The sequence below is a fragment of the Corvus cornix genome, chromosome 5, assembly GCF_000738735.6.
Source record: "Corvus cornix cornix isolate S_Up_H32 chromosome 5, ASM73873v5, whole genome shotgun sequence".
Classification (NCBI taxonomy): Eukaryota; Metazoa; Chordata; class Aves; order Passeriformes; family Corvidae; genus Corvus; species Corvus cornix.
In genome coordinates, this window is record NC_046335.1 from 46,698,311 (window position 1) to 46,723,091 (window position 24,781).

The 24,781-nt window shown below is 37.3% G+C and overlaps 1 protein-coding gene across 1 annotated transcript in view; it reads left to right on the plus strand.

Annotated features, from left to right (window-relative positions):
- Positions 1-8,110: 8,110 nt before the first annotated feature.
- The window catches only part of LOC104687998 (mucin-5AC), a 34,835-nt gene continuing 18,164 nt past the window's right edge, over positions 8,111-24,781 (plus strand). Inside the window, 24 exon segments of the mRNA XM_039552941.1 lie at positions 8,111-8,189; positions 8,660-8,921; positions 9,927-10,041; positions 10,502-10,592; positions 10,988-11,100; positions 11,595-11,811; positions 12,155-12,280; positions 12,867-12,984; positions 13,746-13,884; positions 15,234-15,344; positions 15,741-15,810; positions 16,586-16,723; positions 16,808-16,972; positions 17,707-17,801; positions 18,789-18,915; positions 19,484-19,739; positions 20,340-20,389; positions 21,030-21,130; positions 21,260-21,411; positions 21,919-22,057; positions 22,153-22,266; positions 22,546-22,725; positions 23,240-23,479; positions 24,063-24,219. Coding sequence (XP_039408875.1) covers positions 8,111-8,189; positions 8,660-8,921; positions 9,927-10,041; positions 10,502-10,592; positions 10,988-11,100; positions 11,595-11,811; positions 12,155-12,280; positions 12,867-12,984; positions 13,746-13,884; positions 15,234-15,344; positions 15,741-15,810; positions 16,586-16,723; positions 16,808-16,972; positions 17,707-17,801; positions 18,789-18,915; positions 19,484-19,739; positions 20,340-20,389; positions 21,030-21,130; positions 21,260-21,411; positions 21,919-22,057; positions 22,153-22,266; positions 22,546-22,725; positions 23,240-23,479; positions 24,063-24,219 — 3,355 coding nt within the window.

A 24,781-nucleotide genomic window follows, 5' to 3' on the forward strand; every position in this document is an offset into this window, starting at 1 on the left:
ACTGATTTTTTTATTTGGGTCACTAAGGCACTACACAACAGACCCCAGCTTTTAGCTGGCTTTATACAGTGCTGCTATGACCCTGTGGCATGGTATAGCTCTAGGTAAGGCTCTGATCCCAAACACAACGTTGCAGTGTCAGTGCCTCAGAGAAAAGCAAATTCTCTTGGGTGCAACTTCATGTCAGTGCAGTGACACTATTTCCTATTATGAATTTACCTTGGCTGCTGCTAGCAGAGGGATCTCTGCGACACGCACCACTGCACAATGTAAATACGTCCTCAAGTATGTGTGTGTACATCTATTTTTTAGTCTGTAATACCAATTGCAAATATTGGCTTGCACGGTTGTGGTGTCTGTGTTTACAAACTGTAAAGAGGCTTAAGTGTTTATCCCCTTTATACATAGAAATATCCAGGATGTGTTTGGACAACATGGAAACCCTTCTCTGGCCCCTATGTTCGTACTTGTCATGGTACAGGGTGCACTTTGTTTTTCTCTTTACTAATCTCCACAGTATCTTTACTAACTTTCCATAAGTGGAATGTCTTAATATGGTACCCTTAGTTGTTCTCTGACTGATTTGCTTCCCAGAGGATAATGGTTAAATAAAATGAGAGATATTGGACTCAATATCTTTACTTCCTAGTCACATTAGTGTTAACCAGCCTCTTGTGTTGCAGCTAGTCAGTCTCCAATGCCTGATTTAAAATGTTATGCTTTCCTTGGGTTCTTCTAAATGATACTTCAACCTTTGGAATGAACAGACCAGAAATAGATCCTAATCATGTTACATGTTACTTGTTTTATAGTGAAACATAGAAGATTGCATTGGAGGTTAAAACATTATGTGTTGGTCCTGGGCAATGTACACGCTAAAAGACTGAAGGAGAACTACTCATAGTAATGAAATGGCTTAAAATCTCAGTTATTAATGTGACTTGATTTTCAATCAATGAGTTTTATCTAAGCATTTGGAAGTAAAGGAATGAATCAATGGCTCTGTATTTGTCTAAGATCTAGTAAAGAACATTAAAGGATTTGTATCCCTATTTTAGTCTTTAACTATAGCTTTACTTTAGATAGACTATATTGTATCATACTATGAAACACTTACTGCAGCTGTTTGAAATGTAGTTCATCTTCACATAATTAAGAGGACACCTATAATGTTAATGAACAGCTTTTAAGCTGAAATTGATCAGTTGCCTCACTTTTCCATAGAAGCTTTCAGATAAAAGTCATGCATTTGAATTGGCACAGGTCAAAATTTAGGGACAATCAGAATGGTACTTCAGCTGAATTCAATGCCAAGTGTCCCAGCATCGTTCTGGAGCTTAAACGTGGCTTCAGAAGTGGCCAAATGACCAGCCAGAGAAGAGTCCAGCAGACAGCTCCTTGTTAACTTGCATTTTAGCACTGACACAGAGGAAGTGCTGTAATTCCTGTCAATTACACAGGTTTTCATCCTTCCCTACTCCAGTATGGCACCAGGTGGACTAGACAATCTTTTACATGTCTCTATGAGTTCATCATTCTCTTTTTAAACTATAAATGGAGACACTGATTTCAGTCATTATTGCACCCAAGAGTTAAATAAATTTGCTTTGACATTTTATTTGCATCCTACAGTGAGAATCTATGAAGATATGATGGTTTCATTTTATCTTAAGAAGAATAAGATTCAGAAATCATGAGTAAGATGTGTAAATAACATCACCACCATGTAGCATTTGATCACGGAGGGTTAAAAAGAATGGATCTGAAAATGCTAACAACTCTTTTACTGAAATATTTCATTCAATTTAATATTGCAGATGCAGAGAGTAGGAATATGATCCTGTGAAAAAGGAAGAGAAGCTATAGAAAGAAATGTCAGGGTTTTCAGATCAAAGGCAATGGCAAAATCTTTTATTTTGGGTTAAAAAAGTTAAAAATAGGTACATCCATAAATTCTTCTAACATACTAATATTTCTGTTTATGCAGTCAAATGTATGGATTTGATCATAAGTAGGTACAAAAATCAGACATGTTACTCCCAACTCATTTTTAAAAAATACTCTCCCCTGTCACCTGTGTATGTCCATTCAGTGAGTGGAGGCAAAATACAATCTGAAGAGGAATTATTTCTTTGAACAATTAATAATATTACTAAATCAGTCTATCATAAATATTTGAGATTATTTTTGCAAGACTCATACATTTTGACACATTTTACAGCAATTTCTGAGAAGAAATAACACAAGATCATGAATTTAATAAGGCAAGAGAATTAGTCAATGAATTAACCACTTATTAGTGTAAGGATTATTGATTAGGACATATATGAAATTAGAAAATTTCGGTCACAAATAGAAATATAGGGAACCACTTCTGATGGTGCCCTAAACCTCAGTTAAAGGGGTTAAACTGAACTGTAAACCTTAGACTGGGATGTCTCAGAGATCACAGTTGCAGGAAATGTATATGAAACCACAGCATAGCAACTGTTCATGTGAATTGATTTTTAGTGGTAAGCAATATGATGATTCATAAAGTATATTTTTCTTCTCGCCAACATAATCTCATAATAAGCTTATGTGTGTTACCCACCTGAGTTTACCATACTATCAGTACTTCAATTATGTACCATTTAAATCCATTAAAATTTTTTATTTTTTCTAGATCTTCATCCTGGAACTTTGATAATAACCATTAGAGACAATGATACTTCCTTAAATTTTCACTGCATGTATTTCCGTATATACAAGTATCTTGTAGATGCCTTCTTTCCTTGTTAAATAATGCTAAGGTAAATTCTACAGACTTGCACATCAATGAAGTTGCCAGAGGTATAACTCATGACTAAAACTGAACAATTACTTTTCTCAAAACTTCCAATTTAGTTTTGTTATGTCACCTTTATTTAAATAGTTGTACTTTTAAAATGTTCAGGACAGCCAGCATATTTTCTTGCTTTTTTTTGCTGCTTACAAAAAAAAAATGTGCCTTTTATTTCTCTCTTAGTGTTAAAGTTACTTCCTCAAACCTACCAGTAGGTTTTTATTAGATATTAGGAAGAAATTCCTTTCTGTGAGGCGAGTGAGATACTGGAACAGGTTGCCCAGAGATGTTGTGGATGCTCCAAGACCAGGTTTGATGGGGCTCTGAGCAACCTGGTCTACTGGAAGGTGTCCCTGTCTGTGGCAAGGAGGTTGGAACTGGATAATCTTTAAGGTTCCTCCCAACACAAACCATTCTAGGATTCTATGATTCCATGATAATTTTTCATAAAACATAATAGAAAATTATATTTGAGAGAATTTCAAATAGACATTTAGTCTGTTCCCTTGCCCCAGGGCCCTGTCAACAGCACTCAGACCATTCTTATGTAGGTGTTTTACTAACCTGTTCTTATAAACCTCTAGTGATGGAAATTGGACAGTGTTCCTAGGCAACCTATACAAGTATTTCACTATCCTTTCAATGTTCCTCTAATGTCCCTCTCTAATGACTAGACTTCATTCCATTTTAAACATAGTTATGACTCCAAAGAATAAGGAAACAATCCCAGTATCTTCTCCCTCGCAGGAGCTGTTTGACCACATGTGGGATTATGGGATCTGCTCTCTTACTGAAAGGCTGTATTTCTCTACACCTTGGGATAAAACACTATAAAAGGTTAATTCCCCAAAGTAATATAGCTGTAAATAACTATTTTAATATATTCAAAAAGCGTTCTTCACTCTCTCATTGCTCCTAAGATAAGGAATATTCCAAAGAATATTCTTGCATATCTGTCTTTTAATGTCTCTAGGGTTAGAAATCACATGGAATATTTTTTTCCATCATAGGTAGAATCCGACTAATTTTTAACGCTGAAATCATGTTTACTCGGAAGGGAAACAGCTGAAATAACCCTAAAATTGCCCATTTGAGAAGAGGAGTCCCTCAAGTAAAGGGCCATTTTACTGACTTGCCAACATGGAAGGATTTTCATTGTGTATACCTGTCTTGTGCCTGGCCAGTGGGATAAATGCTAACCTTGAACAGCATTTGATTTCTCCATTTTCACAAACAAAGTAGTTACATAGGCAGGTGCAAACTCATTAAAAAAAATTGTATCAGGTTCTTTGAGGTTTGTTTTTTTTTTTGAGAAGCTAATTATTATAACTTGCCCTAGGGAGAAAAATTTTAAAAAGTGAAGTAATTCACTCAAACTTCCTGTTCAAAAGTCACCCAGAAGTCTCTTAAACTGTATTTATCCCACAATAAACAAGAATTTAGGAAGACTAAACCTAAGCAAAAATTCTTCTTGCTCACTTCTTGACACTTCATCAAAAAGACCTGTGGAAAGAAGACTCCTCCTAGAGTGTAAACACCTGAGGGAAAGTCAGAGCATCCTCTATTTACCTCTGCACCTGCAAAGGAAAACGAAAATGTCTGAAGCCCCACCTTTTAAGAGCCTTGTGAAACAATCTGGGAACCGAGCCAAAAATCTGCTCTCTCAGTATATAAGACTTGGGAGCAGACAGGTATTTCCTCAGAGGTAGGTTGTTCGGTAGTTTTTACCGGACTTCCAGAAGATGGGTGAAGGTGGTGGGACACAAATACCACTATGGATATCAATACTAGCCCTGGTCTTCATACAGATCAAAGGTAGGAAGATTCACTTGCTTGGTATTTTTACTGTTTTAAAGAATTTATAACTTGCTTTGGAGTTTGAAACTTTTTTTTCTTGGCTTTGTGAAGTTAATGAACCTGTTACCTTCATGCAAGTTTTTATTTTCTGCTTAAAATACTTTCCTTCCTAAGAAGAGGAAATTAACTCTTTTGAAACTGTCATCCTTTTTTTCTCCACTTGAAATCTGGAACAGCTCCACTGCATTAAGTGGAGCTCCCTCAGAACTTACATTTCTACAAAAATGCCTCAACATTTGCATTTAGCTTTAAATATCCATTTCAAGGTGGTATAGCATTTCTAAATGTACAAACCAAGAAGTGCAAAGGTACCTCTAGAAGGGAACAAGTCAGTGGAGGAGTAGGTCTGCATGCATTATTAAAGACACTGTCTATCATCTGATGATAGAATATTTCAAAAAGGGAGGGTTTTGCTTGAAAACCATCAGACAATAGATTTAAAAAACTCATTTACTCTTGCTTATGAGGTTGCATAAAAGTTTAGCACACAGGGTTGTTTTCGATGGGCTGAAAACAAATGCAACCACTGTAAATATTCTGTGGACATTTAATAGTCACGGATGAAAATCTCTTTAATTTTTTTTTTATTATTACTCTTTTTTTCACCTGATAATTTCCCTTGAAGTTTAAGGTAACAACAATGTTACTTTTAAATGCATTTTGATCTCAAGTGCAGATCCTATTGTATGGTTTCATATTTTTCCTACTCCTAGGTAGTTCATAGTAACTTATGTTAAGAAGTGGTAGTGTCAAAGAATAGCCCGTGACAGGACTAGCTGTAGCATTACCACATGCAATGGCAGAAGGGATCTGCAATGCATAAGGCATGAGACAGAGTGGAGCCACACAGTGCATGGAGAGAGAAGCAAAAAGCTCTCTGAGGATGGGCAGTGAAGGAGCCCAGAAGCACTGAATGGTTCCTACCTTAAAAGTGGATACACATCCTTCTAACCCCAGCTGCAGCCCTTTCCCCAGGAGAGGACTTGTAGAGCTCCCTACAGCTCTGCTTTCAGCCTTAGCCCCTCTAGTGGTCCTGCTCATGGACTGCCCTCGTGGGGTGCAGCAAGGGGTGAACTTGCCCTTGCAGTTTTCTCTGGCCAGAATAGTCTTCACCTTAACCTGCCCTCTGATGAACTCTCACTAAGTAGTGCACTGAAAGCCCCTCTGGCCCCTGCAGATAATGTATGTGTTCCTATCCTGATGCTGCAGTGGAATGGGATGAAAAATGGTTACTTGCTTTGGGGCAAAAACAACAGGCACAAATGTGTCTATTGGAAAGACCTATTTTCTTCTGTGTGGTGTGGCTTTTGCATTTATTTTCCTTCTGTGGCTTATTACAAAGAGTGTTTGAAACTGTAAAGTGCAGAGTAACTTTGGCTTTGACAAAGATCAGTCCTCTGACCCTGAAAGTGAATTCTTCCTGTACAAAAGGGACCTATTTTAAAGCCATCTAGCTAGAAAAAAAGGTTTTACTGATGCTTAAAGCAAAGAGTGATCACAAAACCTAAGAAATTTAGGTCCTTTGTTTGAAAAGCTTCTAAGAGAATACAGGGGTATACTGTGACAGAATAAGGACCTGCTCAAATCACCACAGGTGTGTTTTTGATGGCTTCTCTGCAGTAATTTATTACCCAAAAAATTAAAAAACAAAAAAGGAAAAGGCTGAAGGAGTGGTGTTTGGCCATCATGGTTGCATGTAGCAACAGGTCCTGCATTTCTGACCTCCTATACATAAACATATATTCGCTGATTTTTGATATACTGAGTGTTGTGTGTTTAAACATATATAATTGAGAAATTATGAGAGAACTCAAGAAAATTAGACATTCACATTTCCTTTACTACTCTTCTTGATGCAGTTCAAGCCCAGGGTGGTGAACAACCAACAAAGTCAGAGTATGTTTCTCCATCTCTCCTGCAGCGACAAAAACGTAAGTATTTTTATGCTGATCTCTTGCTGAGGTTTTGTTCCAAATAAAGGTGATAAATAGTAAGATCACTAGGTTATTTTTATTCCTAGTTAAAATATACCACACACATTAAAAGAGAAGTTCTCTGTACAATATATACAGTTCTCAGCCAGTCTGACTGTTCTAAGCTTGAGAACTACCTCTGATATCTGGCCCAGTGGATCTGCTCTACTAATATGATACAGCTATCTAATCTTTAACTTCACGAAAGGTACATAACTTATATCTAAAAGTGTATTTTCAGAAGAGGTGTGTGTTTACATATGTATCACCAAGGTACTTGATAGCAGGTAATAAAAGGCACATTTTTTTTACACTGTGTCAAGATGACTGCATCACTCACAAGAGAGTAAATAAGGTTTAAGTACCTTAAACATTAGAAGAATTAAGTACTACAAGATCATGCATGACACATAACTGTACAGAGTAAAATAAGGTTGGAAGGATCCAAAGCTGACTGGTATATTAATGATGACAGGCTGAAATAATTGATCGTTAAGTCTGCCCTGCAAAATACGTGCCCCAAACTATTTTAAAATAGCTGTTGAAATCACTATTAAAATACAGTGCTCTGAGGACCATACTGCTGCTTTTGAGTTTAGAACATCAGGACCAGCATCAGATGGGAGTCTTGAACAAACAATGGAAGAAAGTACTACAGCCTTTGCAATGTAGCTGTTAGTGAAATTGATAGAAAGAACACAAAGCATTGTGTAAAAACCACCAATAAAACCTTGTGGAAACTTTCCCCTAGAGTGTAACCTTTAGTAGGAAATATTAATCACTAAAAAGATGAGGCAATCTCTGTCCATGTTTTAGGACTTCAAAAAAGATTAAACCTAGTCATTTTTTCTTCTTTCTATTTTCTACCAGCTTTCAAATCCCAAGGAGTAACTATCATTCCACCTTTTCAAAACACACTGAAAGTAAAGGGTAAGTTAACCAAATGTCATGGCTCAGATACCTGTGCTCTTATTAATGACACAGAGCATGGAGTGACTGAAAAAATCAATAAATTGTGTAAGATCCTTTAGCATCATAAACCAAAAAATTAACAGAAATTAATTCATCAGGTAGCGTGGATAATCTAAATGTGAATCCAGTGCTTTTGACCCATTGTTCTATGATGCAGCTGTAAAAAAATTTTTAATACATTTATTTATACATGCATACCTATTGTACATGTTTTTCCCCAGTGTTATATATATTTCCATAAAGAGAGGAAAATACTAGTGTGCTGAAAACTGTCAAGACACCTTATCTAGGGAATAGGGTACAATTCAAGCAGGGTGAGTGTAAGTGTGGAAGACATGGAAAGGGACTGGGAAGATAATCAGGGAGTTTGAAGAGTCTGCTTGTAAGGAAAGGAAGACTGAAAAGAAAGAAGAGATTTCTGTAATGGGTGGGAGGAGGAGCAGGGAAGGTGGAACCCCTTCAAGATGAAGTGTAATTTTGGCACATGAACAACCAGGCATACATGGGACAGGAACATGTTTTGGAAGATGTTGGCAAAAGTCTTCCAGCCATTCAGATTGTGGGTATGAGTGGCCTTCCCAAGCAGGAGTATCAGCTAGTTTTAAACAAGCTTTAAAATGGTTTTATGGTGAGACTTTAGGACTTCATACATTTAGGAAAGGATTTATAGGTGTCCTGGTTTGAGACAAATTTGGAGGAATGTCCAAAAATTACAGGCGATAGGGGATATACAGCATAAAATCATCCCAAGACAATAGGATATGGAAGTCATCAGAACTAGAGCACTGGTTCTAGTGAGCCAGGAGGTCTCTTTTGATCTGAGGCCCTATATTCCTATGCAAAACTGATTAAACACAAAAAGCAACTGAACTAAATAAATAAATAATGGGGGGAAAAAAGTTTGACAAAATAGAAAAAAGAAGACGGGCTATTTGGACAGAGGCTAGTGAAAGAAGCAGGAGAGATAAAGCATCAAAAGGGGGGGGTGTTACAAAAAATTACAGGAAACTTACTGCTTATTTTGAATCCACAGCTGGCAACCCCTTTCACAATGGCCGTGTGTGCAGCACATGGGGTAACTTCCACTTCAAGACCTTTGATGGGGACATCTTTTACTTCCCTGGGGTCTGCAATTACATCTTTGCATCCAACTGCAAGTCTTCCTACGAGGACTTCAACATCCAGATTAGGCGTGCAATGGTGGAAAATGCTACTGTGATCACTCATGTCATCATGAAGCTCGAAGGAATAGTGATCGAACTGACCCGCGGCTCTGTCCGGCTCGACAACAAATTGTATGTTCCTGCCTTGTTCCCAGTGGGCTCTTTGAGCAAGCATCCCTTTCCCTCATCTGATCTCACATTGCTCCCAAGCAGTGGGGGGACTCAGGTCCTTCCTGAAGTAATAGCAAAAAAAAAAAAGGAGGGCTTGACAGCGAGCTACCTGCCACTTCTGCAGATTATCCCTGTGTCTGTTTTGTTCAGATGAGCTATATCCAATATGCTGTCCCACTGCTACAATAGTGTATGTATGTGTGCAATTAAGTCTATAAGCTGCATTCAGTAAAAGTGTTAGGTTTTTAGACCCTTGAAGTTACTGCTTTCTATTAATTTTACCACAGCAGAATCCCTGAGAGGAGTTTTTGATAGCTTTTGTCCTTGCACTGAACAGTGTGTGGTAAAGCAGTGACTGCAGCTCGTACCTGAGTTAATTTTAAATTATCTGTTCTGGAAACTTGCTATCTATGTAGCAGTTGTAGCACTGGCTTTGGCATAGGGTGTAAAACCTGCCCAAAAGGCCAGGTAAATATTTGGCAGCTATCCCACAGTGAGCTGTCTGTTATGGCAGCTATGTACAGTGAGTTAGTCTAAAAGTTTTATTGGGTACAGCTTCCTGAATGGCACTCATGTCACAGAAAGCCTGGAGTCCATCCCTTTATTATCAAATGCTTCAAGGAGCACACAGCAATATCCTGAAGCACACTGCCTGCAAAACAGAGCCTCCCAGCACTTTTACAGCCATAGATATATGCTAATATTTTACGCAGCAGAACGCCCTTAATGGAGAAAGCCAAAAGGGGCTACAGGAAAAGCAAGGCCGATCTGTTTGCATGATGAGAGGCAATTGCATAGGAAATGGACAAAATGCTACAAACCGGTGTTGTCTGTAGTAGTTATTGCTCTAATTTCCTCACAGATACATGTTGAAAATTCTCAAAGAGAATGAGAAAGGATCTCATTGCGGACATCCAATGGATATTCTGTCCCTACCCCTGCTGACTTATGGTGATCTTTCCCCAGGGTCCAGATGCCCTACAGCCATATGGGAGTCTTGATAGAGAGAAGTAACAACTATTTGAAAGTTTCTGCCAAGTTGGGACTGACCTTCCTTTGGAATGGACATGATGCCCTCCTGGTAAGAAAACATCCAAAACACAGCAAAAAATCTGTATAAATAGTCTGTTTACACCTTTGCAGTGTTACTGCCAGGCAGGCATTAGTTACTTTTGGATTTGTGTCCGTTTTTAGTGAATTGTTCTGTCTTCCAGTCTTCTCCCAGTTTCCCTTTTCCCCCCCCCACTAAGCTCAGTTCAGAATGAATAGATGCAGAATTATAATGTTCCTACCTCACAGTGAAGCACTCCTCAGATTCCAGGTCTAGCAAACCCAGGGATGTTCACAACCCAGGGCTAGGATGAGTGAGCTTTTCTTAGTCATCACTGACTATTCCAGTGGTGCCTACCTTGTTATCGCACAACACAGTCTGCACAGTGACCATATCTCAAATTTTGAGTACACAAGTAATACTGGTATAGGCTGTGCTCCTAACTATCAAGACTACCATTTCTATAAACCTCCTTCCTCATTTTTCTTAGGTGGAACTAGATAAGAAATACGCCAATCAAACTTGTGGACTTTGTGGGGACTTCAACGGAATTCCAGTCAGCAATGAATTTATTTCAGGGAGTAAGTCATTAAAAGCATTATTAAGTGTTGGTGCCTGGTTTTCCTTCTTACAATATGCTGTAGTATAGGTTGTGGGTTGTATTAACTGCGAAGCTAGGGATACTTCTTCATGTATTCCTATGATGTCAGTTGTTCAAAGTCAGGGCTTTGAGATGTATTAGAATGCTTCCATCCCTGTTAGATGTTTTAAGACCTGCCACATAAAAATTTCTACTTGTTTTCAATAGCTAGGATCCAGTTCTTTATATACCTCATTCATCATCTTTTACCTTTCATATTATAGTGATATTGTTTGGTAATCACTGTTCACATCGTAGCAGGTTGTGTCACAAAAGAAAATACCTCCATGCAAAATTTGGTAAGCATTGTTCTAATATTTGAACTGGTTTTTACAGAGACAAAACTGACCCCCATACAGTTTGGTAATAGGCAGAAGATGGATGGACCCACAGAACAGTGTGATGATCCTATTCCTCCTACTTCTCTGATGAACTGCTCAAGAGAATTTGTAAGAACCTCTCTCTCAAAATTTTTCTCAGTGTGAAATACATGCTCTGTCTTTGGGGAAAATTTTTAGGAGGGGGGAAAAAGTAGAGCATGAATATGACTCAACTGTAGGTCTCAAAAGAAAAATATTCTAAATTTCATATTTTATTCTTTGCTAAAGTGAATGCCAAAAATTTGCATTCTCCTATGAGAAGACTGCATATTTTTCCTGAAAATTACTGAGGATGTCTTAATATAAAGAAATTGCATAGTGCTTAGGAAGTCACCTGAGGTGACAGTAACTAAGGATATGGAAGCTACTAGAGTTAATCAAAGGATTAACCACTCCATGTGGTTTTGCCCTATTTTTGTATTTTTCTTTACATATCTGCTTATGGCTACTGTTGTATGGGTTTTGGGACCAGATCAATCTTTGATTTGTTCTGCTCTGTGCCTTAAATCATTTGTTGCATATTTTCTTAACACTTAGTTTACCTTCTCTGTTTTTCTTCCTAGGCCTCTATCTGTGAGACAGTATTAACCAGCAAAGCATTTACGAGTTGTAACATGCTTGTGAATGTTCAGGACTACATTGACACTTGCATACAAGACCTATGCCACTGTGACAGCTCTATGGCTGACTTCTGCATGTGCAACACCTTTGCTGAGTACTCCCGGCAGTGTGCTCATGCAGGTGGACAGCCCCTGAACTGGAGAACCTCAGAACTGTGCCGTGAGTATCTCGGGAAGGGGCCTCCACCTGTACTTATTACCCACATCTAGCAAACTTCAAATATGTGAGGGTTTTTCCTGAAGAAGTCATTTAAAAGTGCATGCAATTATTGTGAAATCCATTTTAGCCTGATCATATGCAAGACACTAGAAATATGGAAGTTTAGGGATTTTGCCTTACAAAGGGTTTTCAATATAAATCAGAAAATCCAGAATGTTTCAGCCTCCACTGAAACATCAGGATACCCCATTATATCTTGACACAAAACAACCTAAATTGCAAATACTGTTTTCTCAACCTTTCAAACAAAAAGTCAGCTTTATAATACTCTTTCTGCTTTTAGCTAAATCGTGTCCGTTCAACATGCAATACCATGAGTGTGGCTCTCCCTGCTCTGACACGTGCAGCAACCCGGAACGATCTGCACTTTGTGAAGATCACTGTACAGATGGCTGCGTCTGTGCTCCAGGCAAGCTCATTTCCTGCCCTTTTCTCATAGCCAAACCCCCTAGAATACTTACCTGTACACATTTAACAACTTTTGTATTCTGGATCTTTCCCATCACATCGTCAGTGTTATTATCATTGAAGTAATAGCTACATTTCTTCCCTGAATGCACTATTTCTATTCAAATTACTAAATATGCCTCCTTTTAAACAACAAATGTGCTTTATATAGATATACATATAGAGAGAGAGAGCATCTCTAAGGCAATCTCCTGTCTTTGGGCATAGAAATATTTACTGGACAGATATGTCCCTGGGCAGTCTTACAAATGGTTCATCTATTCCACCTCATTACCTAATATTTTTAATCCTAATTCCATTCTAATGAAGTCCATAGCAGAAAGGTATTTTCCTAGAGATCCCTTTTGATCATGCAAAGATTTTTAGATAGACTTCAATGGAATATAGCACTTCAATCTCTACATAGCTTGTATCCTATTATTTTAAAGTACAGAAGAAATGGGACAGTCTCAGGCATCTGCTAGATACGTGTTCAAAGGCAGGTTCTGCAGTGCACAGAGTAACTAATAGACCCTTTCTTTTCCTAGGAATGGTATTTGATGATGTTAATGGTGCTGGCTGCATTCCCCGTGGAGAATGCCACTGTACCTATGAAGGTGAAACTTATGCTCCTGGAGCCTCCTTCGCATCTAAATGCAGATCATGGTAATATATTTTCTCACCTTTTGAGTTGGGTTGGGTTTTTTTGTGCATCAGCTGAATATTTACTAATTTTCCCTTAAAAAGCAAATGTGGAACTATTTACTGATTGAAGTTCCTTGATTACTCTGCTTTAGGGGATACTTTCATGTCTATTTTCCCTTCACACTTACAAGAAAACTGAGTTTTTCAATAGGTGCTTCAATTTCAAGACCTACAAATGAGGGAAGATAATCAAAGTCAAATACCAGAGGTGTTTAAAAATGTGAATTAGTGTTATATCCTTTGAAGTACTACAGTGTAATGCTAAGATGCTCATATAAATACTATGGAGGACATGACATTCAGGGGCATGTTGCATTTAGAGTGGGATGTCACATTTGAGAGGCATGTTTGACAAATATGTAGGGATATTTTTAATATCCCTGTAATTGCTGAAGTATTAATGCATAAGTGTATGCAAATGTACCTTTCTAATTATTTATTTATTTTCCAAGAAATACTTAACATATTTAACATGGATGATAGGTTCACACGGACTGAATTCTGTCCAAAGACTGGAAATGAACAGCAATATATATAAAGAACTATCAGTAATATAAATGTGCCTGCCCCATATTATTCTGAGATTTCAAAGCAATACTGATCTCTTTGGCAGTATAATCAGTGCTTCAAGAGGAAAACTGAGGCATCATCTGCCCTCATTGTCATTTTATTTCATTTATGCTTGCATTACCCAATGTTATTGAATGCCTCCTTCATTTCAGTACCTGTATTGGAGGTGAATGGTCTTGTGTCACTCAGTCGTGCCCCGGGACTTGCAGTATTGAAGGAGGTTCCCACATTTCAACATTTGATGAGAAATACTATTCCTTCTTTGGAGACTGTAGTTATGTCCTAACCAAGGTAAAAATGAGTCACAATCCTTGCTAAAGAAAAATGTTTTTATTATATATAATATTGTTTGAGGAAAACTACTGGCAATCACATCAATTTTCTGAACCTCAGAGGGTTGATATGGATTGAGGGTTAACATGGTTAGAGCATTAACATCCCTAAATGGATTTTTCTGTTAGGGTTCTACTAAATAATATTGTAGTAGTTTTGAGTTCTTTTTGATCATTGTTTAGGAATTGCACTGAGTTTTTGTTAGATTTCATAACCCTAGGTATATTCATTGTTTATTTTTACTGGATGACTAAGGTAAACTATTTTCATAAAGACTTAATATTAAATAAAATCTGTTCTTGACAAGATCAATCTGAATGTTACCAAGAAAAGAAGCATAAAACCTTAGAAATGAATTAGAATGAGAACTTAGAAATAGATTAGACTAAATCAATAAAACTTTTGGATAATATTCACAAGCACAGCCTTGATCCTCAATGGCAGCATAGGTCAGACTTAAACATTAAACTCCTCTTTTTGGCATCAACATGTAAAATTACATTCTCAGGGTCTCTGGAGGTAGAGGAAAAACCCTTAATTTGTACACAAAATTTCAAAAAGCCCAGAATTTAATATTGATTTCCAGATGTCTGCAATTCTGCATCTCAGCTGTCTTCAATTTAGTCTTCATTATGCCAAAAAAGCAATAAGACATGTTCAGAACCACAGCCTTCTGAGTCTTTCCCTGTTGTGTTTTGGCTGTTAGGCACACTTTGAAGATGGCTCACAGAACACAGTCCTCTGAAAATCAGAACCAAGTCAAAATCTGAACCTTTATGCAGTAACTTCCTGAATAATAATTTTAGTTTAATTTTCTCCTATGAGAGGATATTTAAATGCGTATTTCTTACCTGTTAAAAGAATGTCAGATCACCAGGGTCTTGAATAATCTATTCAGTGCAGAAGACACTGGAAACAATCTTTCCTCTCCCTAGTAATCTTCATAACCAGTGGGCAAGAAAGGCACACTTCCTTCTGCTCTAGCATATTAAACAAGTATTACCTACACATTAGGAACTAGTCTTACTAAAGCATGAGGAAATTTTAATGTTCAGATTAATGTGTCTTACTTGCCCCTGAATGCCAGAAGCAATGTATAGCTTCCAGTGTGCAGACTGCATGAATGCCAGCTTACTTGGTGACTCTAGACATATATGCTAGACCATAAGAGCAGAAGAAAGTAAATAAACAGTATTTTTAAAAGACTAACTTTGCTAGGAATTCCATTTGAGTGTGAACCTTTTTGAGATAACAATATTTCAATATAGCAAATCCTTTTAACAATATCTTTTGTTTTCTTCTTCAAGCTCTGTGACAGCAATGAATTCACAGTGTTGGGGGATATCCACAAGTGTGGCCTGACTGACACTGAGACATGCCTCAAGGGTGTAGCCATCAGCCTAAACGGAGGACAAACGGTGAGCAGCAAACGTACACACCTGGCATTCTGCAGGGATTTTCTCTAAGATTAATAGACAAGGCAAAGGACACATAACAGCACAGACAAGAAATCTGCACTGACTTTTTGTTTTATCTCATTTGAACATTATTAGAAGAAAAATTAAGAATAAAGTAAGTGCATTAGAAGACAAGATCTTAGTAACTTTCTGTTATTTAGATAATGTCTGGTTTTTGCTTTCTTGGACAGTCAGTGGAACACAGTAATAAAGATTAAAGAAATAGTACAGGAATCAAAACATCATCATAGTCTCCCTCCATTTTCTTTACCTTTATCTTGAACAGTATTAGATTAAAATACTTTCCAAATGTTTTCTCTTATCTGCTTGATAATAATTGTCTTTTCTTGTGGACAGAACATTGTGATCCAGCCTTCTGGGAGTGTATTTGTGAATATGATCTACACACAGTTACCATTCTCAGCAGGTAAGTTCCTTTGAAGAACTACTGTTTCTCATTTTTACTTTAAGATGTTATTACATGAGTTAAACTAAAGCCAAATTCTACCTCTACTTATACTGCAGCAAATCCAGAGTACTGCCATAGAGCACCATCCCCCATTTTTATGTAATAGGGTTTGCCTATTCAACACTAATAATTCTAGCAAATCATGGTTTAAATTTAGCAATATCTAATTAGTTCAAGCAAATAGTGTTATTGCATGCTTTCAGATCCAAACATTGCCATAAGAGAGGAAAGAAAAATTCTGACATGCAACTGGACTCCAATATCTCAAGTAATTTAATTCCCTGTGTTCCCCCTGTCCTTTTTCTCAAAGCGCACTCATCACTGAAGCTTCTCACATGCCAGTTCTTCTCAAACACTACTGCACCTGAACACAAAGTAAACCATGAAAGGACAGAATAGGTCCAGGCTGGAGTCTTTAATTAAATAGTGCTATAGCATTTTCATCAAAGGCAACCTCTTAAATAATAACAGAAGTGTGTGTTCTTCCCTCATTTTAAAACACCTGACAGAAAGTGGAGGTTTAGTACGCATTTGTTGCTTAGGTGTTTAGTTAGATTGTTTTGGTGCTGGATTTGAAATCCTATAAGGATCTTTTTCCCTCCAGTTCTTCAGAAATTAGGATCATATCAAATACAGCTGTAGAATTACTCTACTATATTGTTCCTATAATGAACAATTAATTCAATTGCTCATCTTGAATGAAATTGTAACTATTTTGTTCTTATATCCCTAGCAAATGTCACCATCTTTAGGCCTTCATCTTTCTTCATAATTCTGCAAACAACATTTGGTCTTCAGCTACAGGTTCAACTCGTGCCTTCAATGCAAGTTTTTATAGACTTAGACCCATCACATAAAGGGCAGACCTGTGGTAAGTAACCTTGTCATAACAACTGCCTTCACCAGTACCTGTCATCCTGTAGGAGACTTGCACAGACCATCTGCTTCCTTCTAGGTCTCTGTGGAAACTTCAATGATGTACAGACAGATGATTTCAAAACCACCAGTGGTGTGATAGAGGGCACTTCAGCTGCCTTTGGCAATACTTGGAAAACTCGGGCTGATTGTCCTGATGCCAAAAATACCTTTGAGGACCCCTGTACTGTCAGCATACAAAATGGTAAGCTCAGCAACCTCTTCTATTCTCCTTTAAGATGCAAAGAAGGAATGAGCTGATCAACCAACAAGCACTTAGCCGAAAGAACAGAACTATTTGCACACACACAATTTTTCTCAGTTGATACTAGAAGTCTTCAATTAATAAATAACAACTAGCAAAATATTTGGGATCTTTAGATATATTCCTTTGCATCAAGACAGCAAGTCAACTTACTTAGGGAAAACTGGAACCATATGGCATATTAGGGATTCATCCCTGGAAAGGATTGATTGTCATACAGGAAAAAAAAGCTGTGCATAGCCCCACTGATAGTTGTGGCCCTTCCACTGTTAAACTAAGAACCAGGCTTACAGTTCAGAGATTCAAAGCATTCAAGCTCCATTTCAGCCAACAAAATACATAATTCTTGAGTATTCATAAGCTAATCTTCTGTTTTCTGAGATGAGCTAGCATAGTTTTAATTTACAGTGTGAACCTTCTTTTTTAAAATTCAGTTAAGGATACCTTAGTTTATTCCATGACAATTATCGTGAATTAGAGAATATTCAGTTTATGATGAGCTCATATTTTGGCCTAGAGGAAGTGAAAGACTGTGTGCTTCAGCAAATGCAGAGCTTAATTATACTGTAAAGTTAGGCCTCTGCAATTTCCCTGGAGGACATATAGTTACGTAGAGACAAGAGTTTTGAAAAATGAAGTGCCCTAGAAATCCTTACCATGTTTTCAATTCACAGACCAGTATGCTCAGCACTGGTGTGGACTGCTCTCTGATACCATGGGACCTTTTGCTGAATGTCACTCAACAGTGAATCCAGAAGTTTACCAGAAGGTATTTGGCTCTAACTCTACCCCATTTAGGAGAAAAAGACTCAGATTTCTGATACTAACACCTGAGAGAATACCTTGCCAATTGTGAGGAGACGCATTCATAATAGTCCTTTACAAGCCAAGAAATTTGCTCCTTTGTAAAGCTATCTTTCTTTCCACTCCCTGGAGGATAAACTTACAGGTGTATTCCTCCTACATCTATTTTTAGGAACAAACCTAAAGACTAAGTTAGAAGTTTAATTTAAGTTTTGGGTTCCCTGTCAAAGGATAAAAATTGTCCCTTCTGAGAGATATAATTAAAGCTTTAGTGAGAATCTTAACTGGCACTTTAATTCCTCTGAAGTTCTCCCAGAAGGCTTTTGCATATATGCAAGGACAAGGCAAGAAATGTGTGTAAAAAGCAGCAATGAGATTTAGATAAAATGTGAATGTAAATGTTCCAGGAATTCAGGGTGGTGAAGCCCTGTAACAGAGTCCCTGGGTACTTTACAAAATCTTCCTGTTACTGGAAATCTGTAAGATTGTTCAATAAACATCATCTGGAATTACAATATTGTAGTATCCCTGCCCTGCATAGAAACACATCAAATAACTTCTTGTTTTCTTTGTTCCTCTGCTGCAGAGAGCCCAGGCTCTTAAGCATGAGCTCCAAAAGCTGGGTGGTATCAAATAACCTCCACTTACTCGAAATATATATATAGCACAGTGACAACAAATTGGAAGCAGTTAGAAAACTGCTAACACCTGAAAAAATAAAAAAAGGAAGAAAAAGAAGAAAATACTTCAAAATAGTGAACCTCTAATTACTCTTTCTTCACACAAATAATCTTTTTTGAAAGAGCTTAATGAAAACCAGGCATATATTTACTTACACATGTGGATTACACTCACTTAAACCTCTAATGAACATAATGCTCTTAAAAAAAAATGCAGAGTGCCATGGCTTTACATGACAATCTGATGATCACATGTCATCCTCTGTTCCTAGAACTGTATGTTTGACACGTGTAACTGTGAGAAGAGTGAGGACTGCATGTGTGCTGCCCTTTCCAGCTATGTCAGAGCCTGTGCTGCTAAAGGAGTTCTCCTCAATGGATGGAGGAGCAAAGCCTGCAGTAAGTTTTACATCCCTTTGTCTTTTGAACATGATCACCTGGAAGGCCCCACACAGCACCTCTCAGGGACTCCCACAGTAAATTGTGTTAAACTGGAGTTTAAGTATAGCATTGACTTTCAAGAAGCTGAGGAGGAAAGGAGCACCATAAAAGACAAACAACAAACAGGGAGAAATATTAAAAAGAGGCTTTGTTAGTTTACTTGCTCAGAACCATCAGAAATAACCTGGAGAGCAATACCCTTGCAATAGGAATAAAATAAGTAGGGTGTTTCTCAATTTACTTTGACAAAAAGTACAAAAATAGCAATGAGGAAAAAAACACACTATGCCTTAATATAACTGAACTTTGTTCTTTTTTTAACTTGGACAAAACATTTGTCTTTGTGACACATTTATAGGGGAAAATTTTGCTCTAGCAGTACAAAAAAAATTACACTACTGTGGATATCAGTAAAGTACATGTACATACAATGCCATGCTTATCATATATATTTTATCTCAAATGCTTTATACCTATATTGATTCTTGAATGACCTACAAATGTAACTCACCTTTTTACTCTCAAGCAAAATACACCACCTTGTGTCCAAAGTCTTTGAAGTACACCTACAATGTCGATTCCTGTCAACCCACCTGCCGGTCTCTGAGTGAGCCTGATGTCACATGCAGTATCAAGTTTGTCCCAGTTGATGGCTGCACCTGCGTAAATGGAACCTACATGGATGAGAGTGGCAAATGTGTGCCTGCTTCCAGCTGTCCTTGTTATTACAAAGGAATGCCTCTGTCTTCTGGAGAAGTTGTTCATGATAATGGCGTTGTCTGGTAAGAGACTTGTAAAAAAAAAGAAAAGATTGGCTATAGGAAGTCATGAAGCTATATAGTTGTTATGAAATGTAATCAAATTAATTTCTGTACCTAAAAATTTCAATTAAAAAATCACAGCTTCTTTAAAAATTCTTAGGGCTACCCATGTTTGGAAGATTGTACATAAACAATTACAGGCATTCAACAGTCCTGTGGTGGGTCAGCCTTTGTTAACAGCTGAATTCCTACCCTGTACCTTTCTCTCTGCCTCCCTTCTTCCTCTGCCTCCACACATACTCTTCTCAGCCATGACTGTTCCATGGTGAAAGATGCCTGATAATCCCATTACAGATTATTCCCATTATGATGGGAATCAGAACTATTCTGAAGGACAGTTTTAAACCAGGCAAATAGACAGAGCAAACATTTATTTATATAGAATCTACTTTTATTTTGTTCTTCTCTAATATAAAATATTTTTGAAATGTATAAACTATTTGACAAAGGACACATTTTATTTGTTTTATCACACAGTAATTTTTCATAATTTTAAGTTCATTAGGAAATAGGCTGAAACTTAACAAGAAAAAGTTAAATATCTATTCCTTTGTTTTATAGCACTTGTGCCTATGGAAAGCTGAGCTGCATTGGAGAGAAGCCTGAACCAGGTAAAATATCACTTAAGATTTTCTTTAACTCTTCCTTTCCATCTTCATCCTTTTCAGTTCTTTCTTCTCTTATTATAATGATGCAAATTGTACAAGTCTGAAATCAACCAACAAAATTAACTGAGGACTTCTGTAACGTAGAGGATATTATTAAAATATAAAGAAACACTGTCATACCTTTCAAGTGGCTGAAACAAGTTAGAACTCCCTGGGTTATGCAGGGTAAAAGGATACTTGGTCACCTCACTGAATGTGAGGGGAAAATGCTTCACATTTTAATTAAAAAGTAAAAGCAAAAAAACCCAAAGCAACCAAACAGGGAAAAAAAAAAAACAAAACCAAACAAGTAAACCAAGATCTTTGTTACCTTGTTTTGTTCTGTTTTTCTGAAAGGAAGTGTTTCATGAAGCTAGCTAAAAACTAGTTTTATTGAGTAGTTCAAGCACAAGCACAAAAACCAGGTGAATACGAGATCAAAACAATATTCAGTTTCTCTTTCTTGCTAAATGAATCACATTAAGGTACACATAACTCACAAAGGAGTTACTTCCGTTTCTTTTTCTTCAGTCTGCCTAAAGGAATCACAAAGATACAAGTGCATGGTTGATCTCAAATTTCTCATGGCTTTTCTCTCTTTCAGTCTGTATGCCTCCCATGGTTTATGTTGACTGTGGCAATGCCACTGCAAATGTGGTAGGAGCAGGATGCCAGAAGAGCTGTCAGACTCTAGATATGGAATGTGTAAGTATAGATTTCTTTATACCTAGTTGAAAGCATATTAATCAGGATCTCTTTTACAATTACCAGCTGCAGCTGGACTCTTCCAGCAGGGAAATGTTTCACGACACGTTTTCTTTATGGTCCTTACAGTACAAAACTCACTGTGTCTCTGGCTGTGTATGCCCTCATGATCAAGTGTTGGATGGCAAAGGTGGCTGTATAGCTCCAGAAGACTGTCCATGTATTCACAATGGGAATTCCTACAGTCCAGGACAATCAATCAGAGTTGGCTGTAACACCTGGTAAGAGCATATTGAAAAATAATATTTTGGAGCATCTAAAATGGGACAGTTTAAGCTCTTGGCAAATAACATCATTTCACTCTAGTGGTATCAAGATTTCTAGGAAAGAATCCTACATGAAACAATCCACCTAGTACCTAAAAAGCAAGCTCTGTCTATTTTTCTCAATGGCACAGCCCAGAAATTGCAAGTGGTCAGAAAAACACCATGGTTTTGATGTTGTCATATTCATTCAAGTCAAAAAATCTTTTTTTCTTCCAAGGAAATCCTTCCATTTCAATAGTTCCAACAGGATTTGGAAAGGTGTTTTCTAATGATTCATTACATTAAGTAACACAGCCTTTGGATAAATTCCAATAGTTCTTGAGCTATGCTGCATTTTTGAGAAGAAGCAAACCTTATTTTTTCATTAAAGTCTTAACGCATTTTAAAATGCAGAAATGTACCTATGTTTATATTGTGTGTGTGTCTAGTTTTTACATTTGGAGTGCTTTTTGTCTTGGGTAGCACATGCAGAAACAGAAAATGGCAATGCTCTGAGGAACCCTGCCTGGAAACATGTTCTGTTTATGGAGATGGGCATTATACCACCTTTGATGGCAAACGCTTTGATTTTGAAGGAGACTGTGAATATGTTCTGGTCCAGGTAACAGAGCCCTGCCCAGATTTTTGCTCTAAGTCCCCTGCATTTTACTTATAAACACGTAACACAGTTAATAGTGAATATCATTCCCGTTTCAGAACTACTGTGGTCAACAAGCTATGAATCAGGGAACCTTCAGTGTCATCACTGAGAACATTCCATGTGGCACTACAGGAACTACCTGCTCTAAGTCTATTAAAGTTTTCCTGGGTGTAAGTACTTCTTTAAGCCAGAAGGATGGAACAAGGTGTCCCAGATAGACTGCATAGAAGAAGTGGCCTCCGAGACAATGAAAATGTCACTAGACTGTTTTGCTCTCTGCTCTAGAAAGCAAAGGAGGGACATCTACAGAGAAATTTCTTAATGTGAGGTTGTTGAATAGGATCCTTTTCATGATAATATTATTTCAGTAAATTACTGTCAACATATAGAACTATACAAAATAGGTGACTGTTTAGATTGGCTGCTAACTTTTTCTTGTCCTGTCTTAGAACTATGAGCTAGTACTCAGTGATGGACACTCTGATGTCATCCAGAGGACACCTGGAGGAAAAATGCCATTCCAAATCCGTTCCATGGGCATCTACCTGGTGGTTGACACTACTGTTGGTCTGATACTCATGTGGGACAAGAAAACCAGCATATTCATCAAACTTAGTCCCAGCTTTCAGGTATACTTTAAAAGTGAAAACATGAATAAAATGAATTCTGAAACATTCATATTATCTCTCAAAGAGGGTGGAAATTTAGGCTTTAAACCAGAAGACTGTAACCAAAAGAGCAGAAATTGCATATTATTATCCTTGTTCTGTTGACTTAAATTGTGTACTATGGGTTTCCTTAAATTACATTATTCAGCAATGGCATAACAGCAACTTTATCAGTAGCTTTCTTCATGAAAAATCCTCACTGAAGAGATATATTCAGGATCAGCTAAAACTAAATAGATTAGTACCATCAGTCTACTCTGCTTCCTATCCCTGTATTCCTTCTTCCTAAAAACAGTTTTGAGACATCTCCTCATGAAAAGAGTTTTACGAACATTGTCCAACACAATACTAAAGAGGCATAAATAATCTTATTTAAGATGGTTACATAAGTTTCATCCTGAGGTCCGTTACTCACGGATACTAAGAAATTGTACTTTACTGATCTTTGTCATTTTGTTTGCTTATCCTGATGCAGGGACATGTCTGTGGACTTTGTGGAAACTATGATGGCAATGGAAATAATGACTTCACTACTCGCAGTCAGTCTGTGGTAGGAAATGTACTGGAGTTTGCCAATAGCTGGAAAGTGTCTTCTAGTTGCCCGAATGCCAATCGTACACAGGATCCATGCACTGCAAACCCATACAGGAAAGCCTGGGCACAGAAGCAATGCAGCATCATTACCAGTGAAGTGTTTGCAAAGTGTCACTCACAGGTATGACAAAAAATTTAGTCTTAAGTTCTTGACAAAATGATTACAGCATTTTTTGTGAGACAGATTAAAAAATACTCTAAAATACTTTATCATGCTTGACAAAGTGAAGTTAGACCAAGTTCCTGCATAGAGAGACTATATAGAAATATTTTCACCTTCATTTTCTCAGCTTTTGTCTTGAACAAGTACACTAAAGAAATTGATAGTTTTGGTTGGTTGGTTTTGTTTGTTTCTTTTTAGTAGAAGGAACGACAATAGATAAATCTTAAGATATGTTTATTTTCTAATGGCATCATTTTCTACTAACATAAATATCAGCCACCCGATATGTATGACTCTGTGTTAGCTTGTAGTAATTACCAGTATTTTGCAACTGTATCTTCAACATCAAACAATTTTACAGCTTACTAGCAATAGCTTTACTCTACATTTTCCTCTTGATTTTTTTCAAAGCATTTTCATGATTTCTTCCTTTCTTAGCTTTCTCACATACAGACCTATGAGTTTCACATATCTTATTCAGCTATTTTAGGACAGTGCAAAGAGGACAAGGGCATGAAAACTTAAATGTTTTCTCCATCAGGTTGAACCAAATGAGTATTACCAAGCATGTGTGGATGATGCTTGTGCCTGCGACACAGGAGGAGACTGTGAATGCTTCTGCACAGCAGTAGCTGCCTATGCTCAAGCATGTAATGAGATGGACATCTGCATATCATGGAGAACCCCATCCATTTGTCGTGAGTTTCAACCCACTACTTTAAGGGGTTCAGAGGGAAAGAAAACAGAAGGAAAAAAAGGAAGCAAAGTAGAACAAGAAAGGAAGGATAAAATTGTATTTCTAAGAGGCACAGCTGTATGCTTAAAAAACAAACAAACAAAACCCAAAAAAACACCAAAAAAAACCCAACAAAGCAGTTGGGTAAATCACCGGAAGACAATCCATCTTAGTAAAATGAAACCACAGGTAATAACTTTACAAGCAGTGTGATTAGTGTCTAATTAAATGGACAATCATGATACACAACCAGTAAAATATATTTTATTACACTGCCACCTGTCTACATGAGGCTCCATATAAATAAATATTAGTGCATGCTAGCTAAGATCAGTGATTTAATCAACTGATTTTTCATGTTTAATGTGCAATGCTGTTTTACGATGAATATATTTATTGGTGTCAAAAGGTTTTAGAAATGGAACAATTGTATGGTGTTTGCAAAATATATTGTTCATTACCCATGTGATTATGCTGATCCCATTGGATTTTTACCTAGCAAAACTGAAACAGTATAGAGCTAA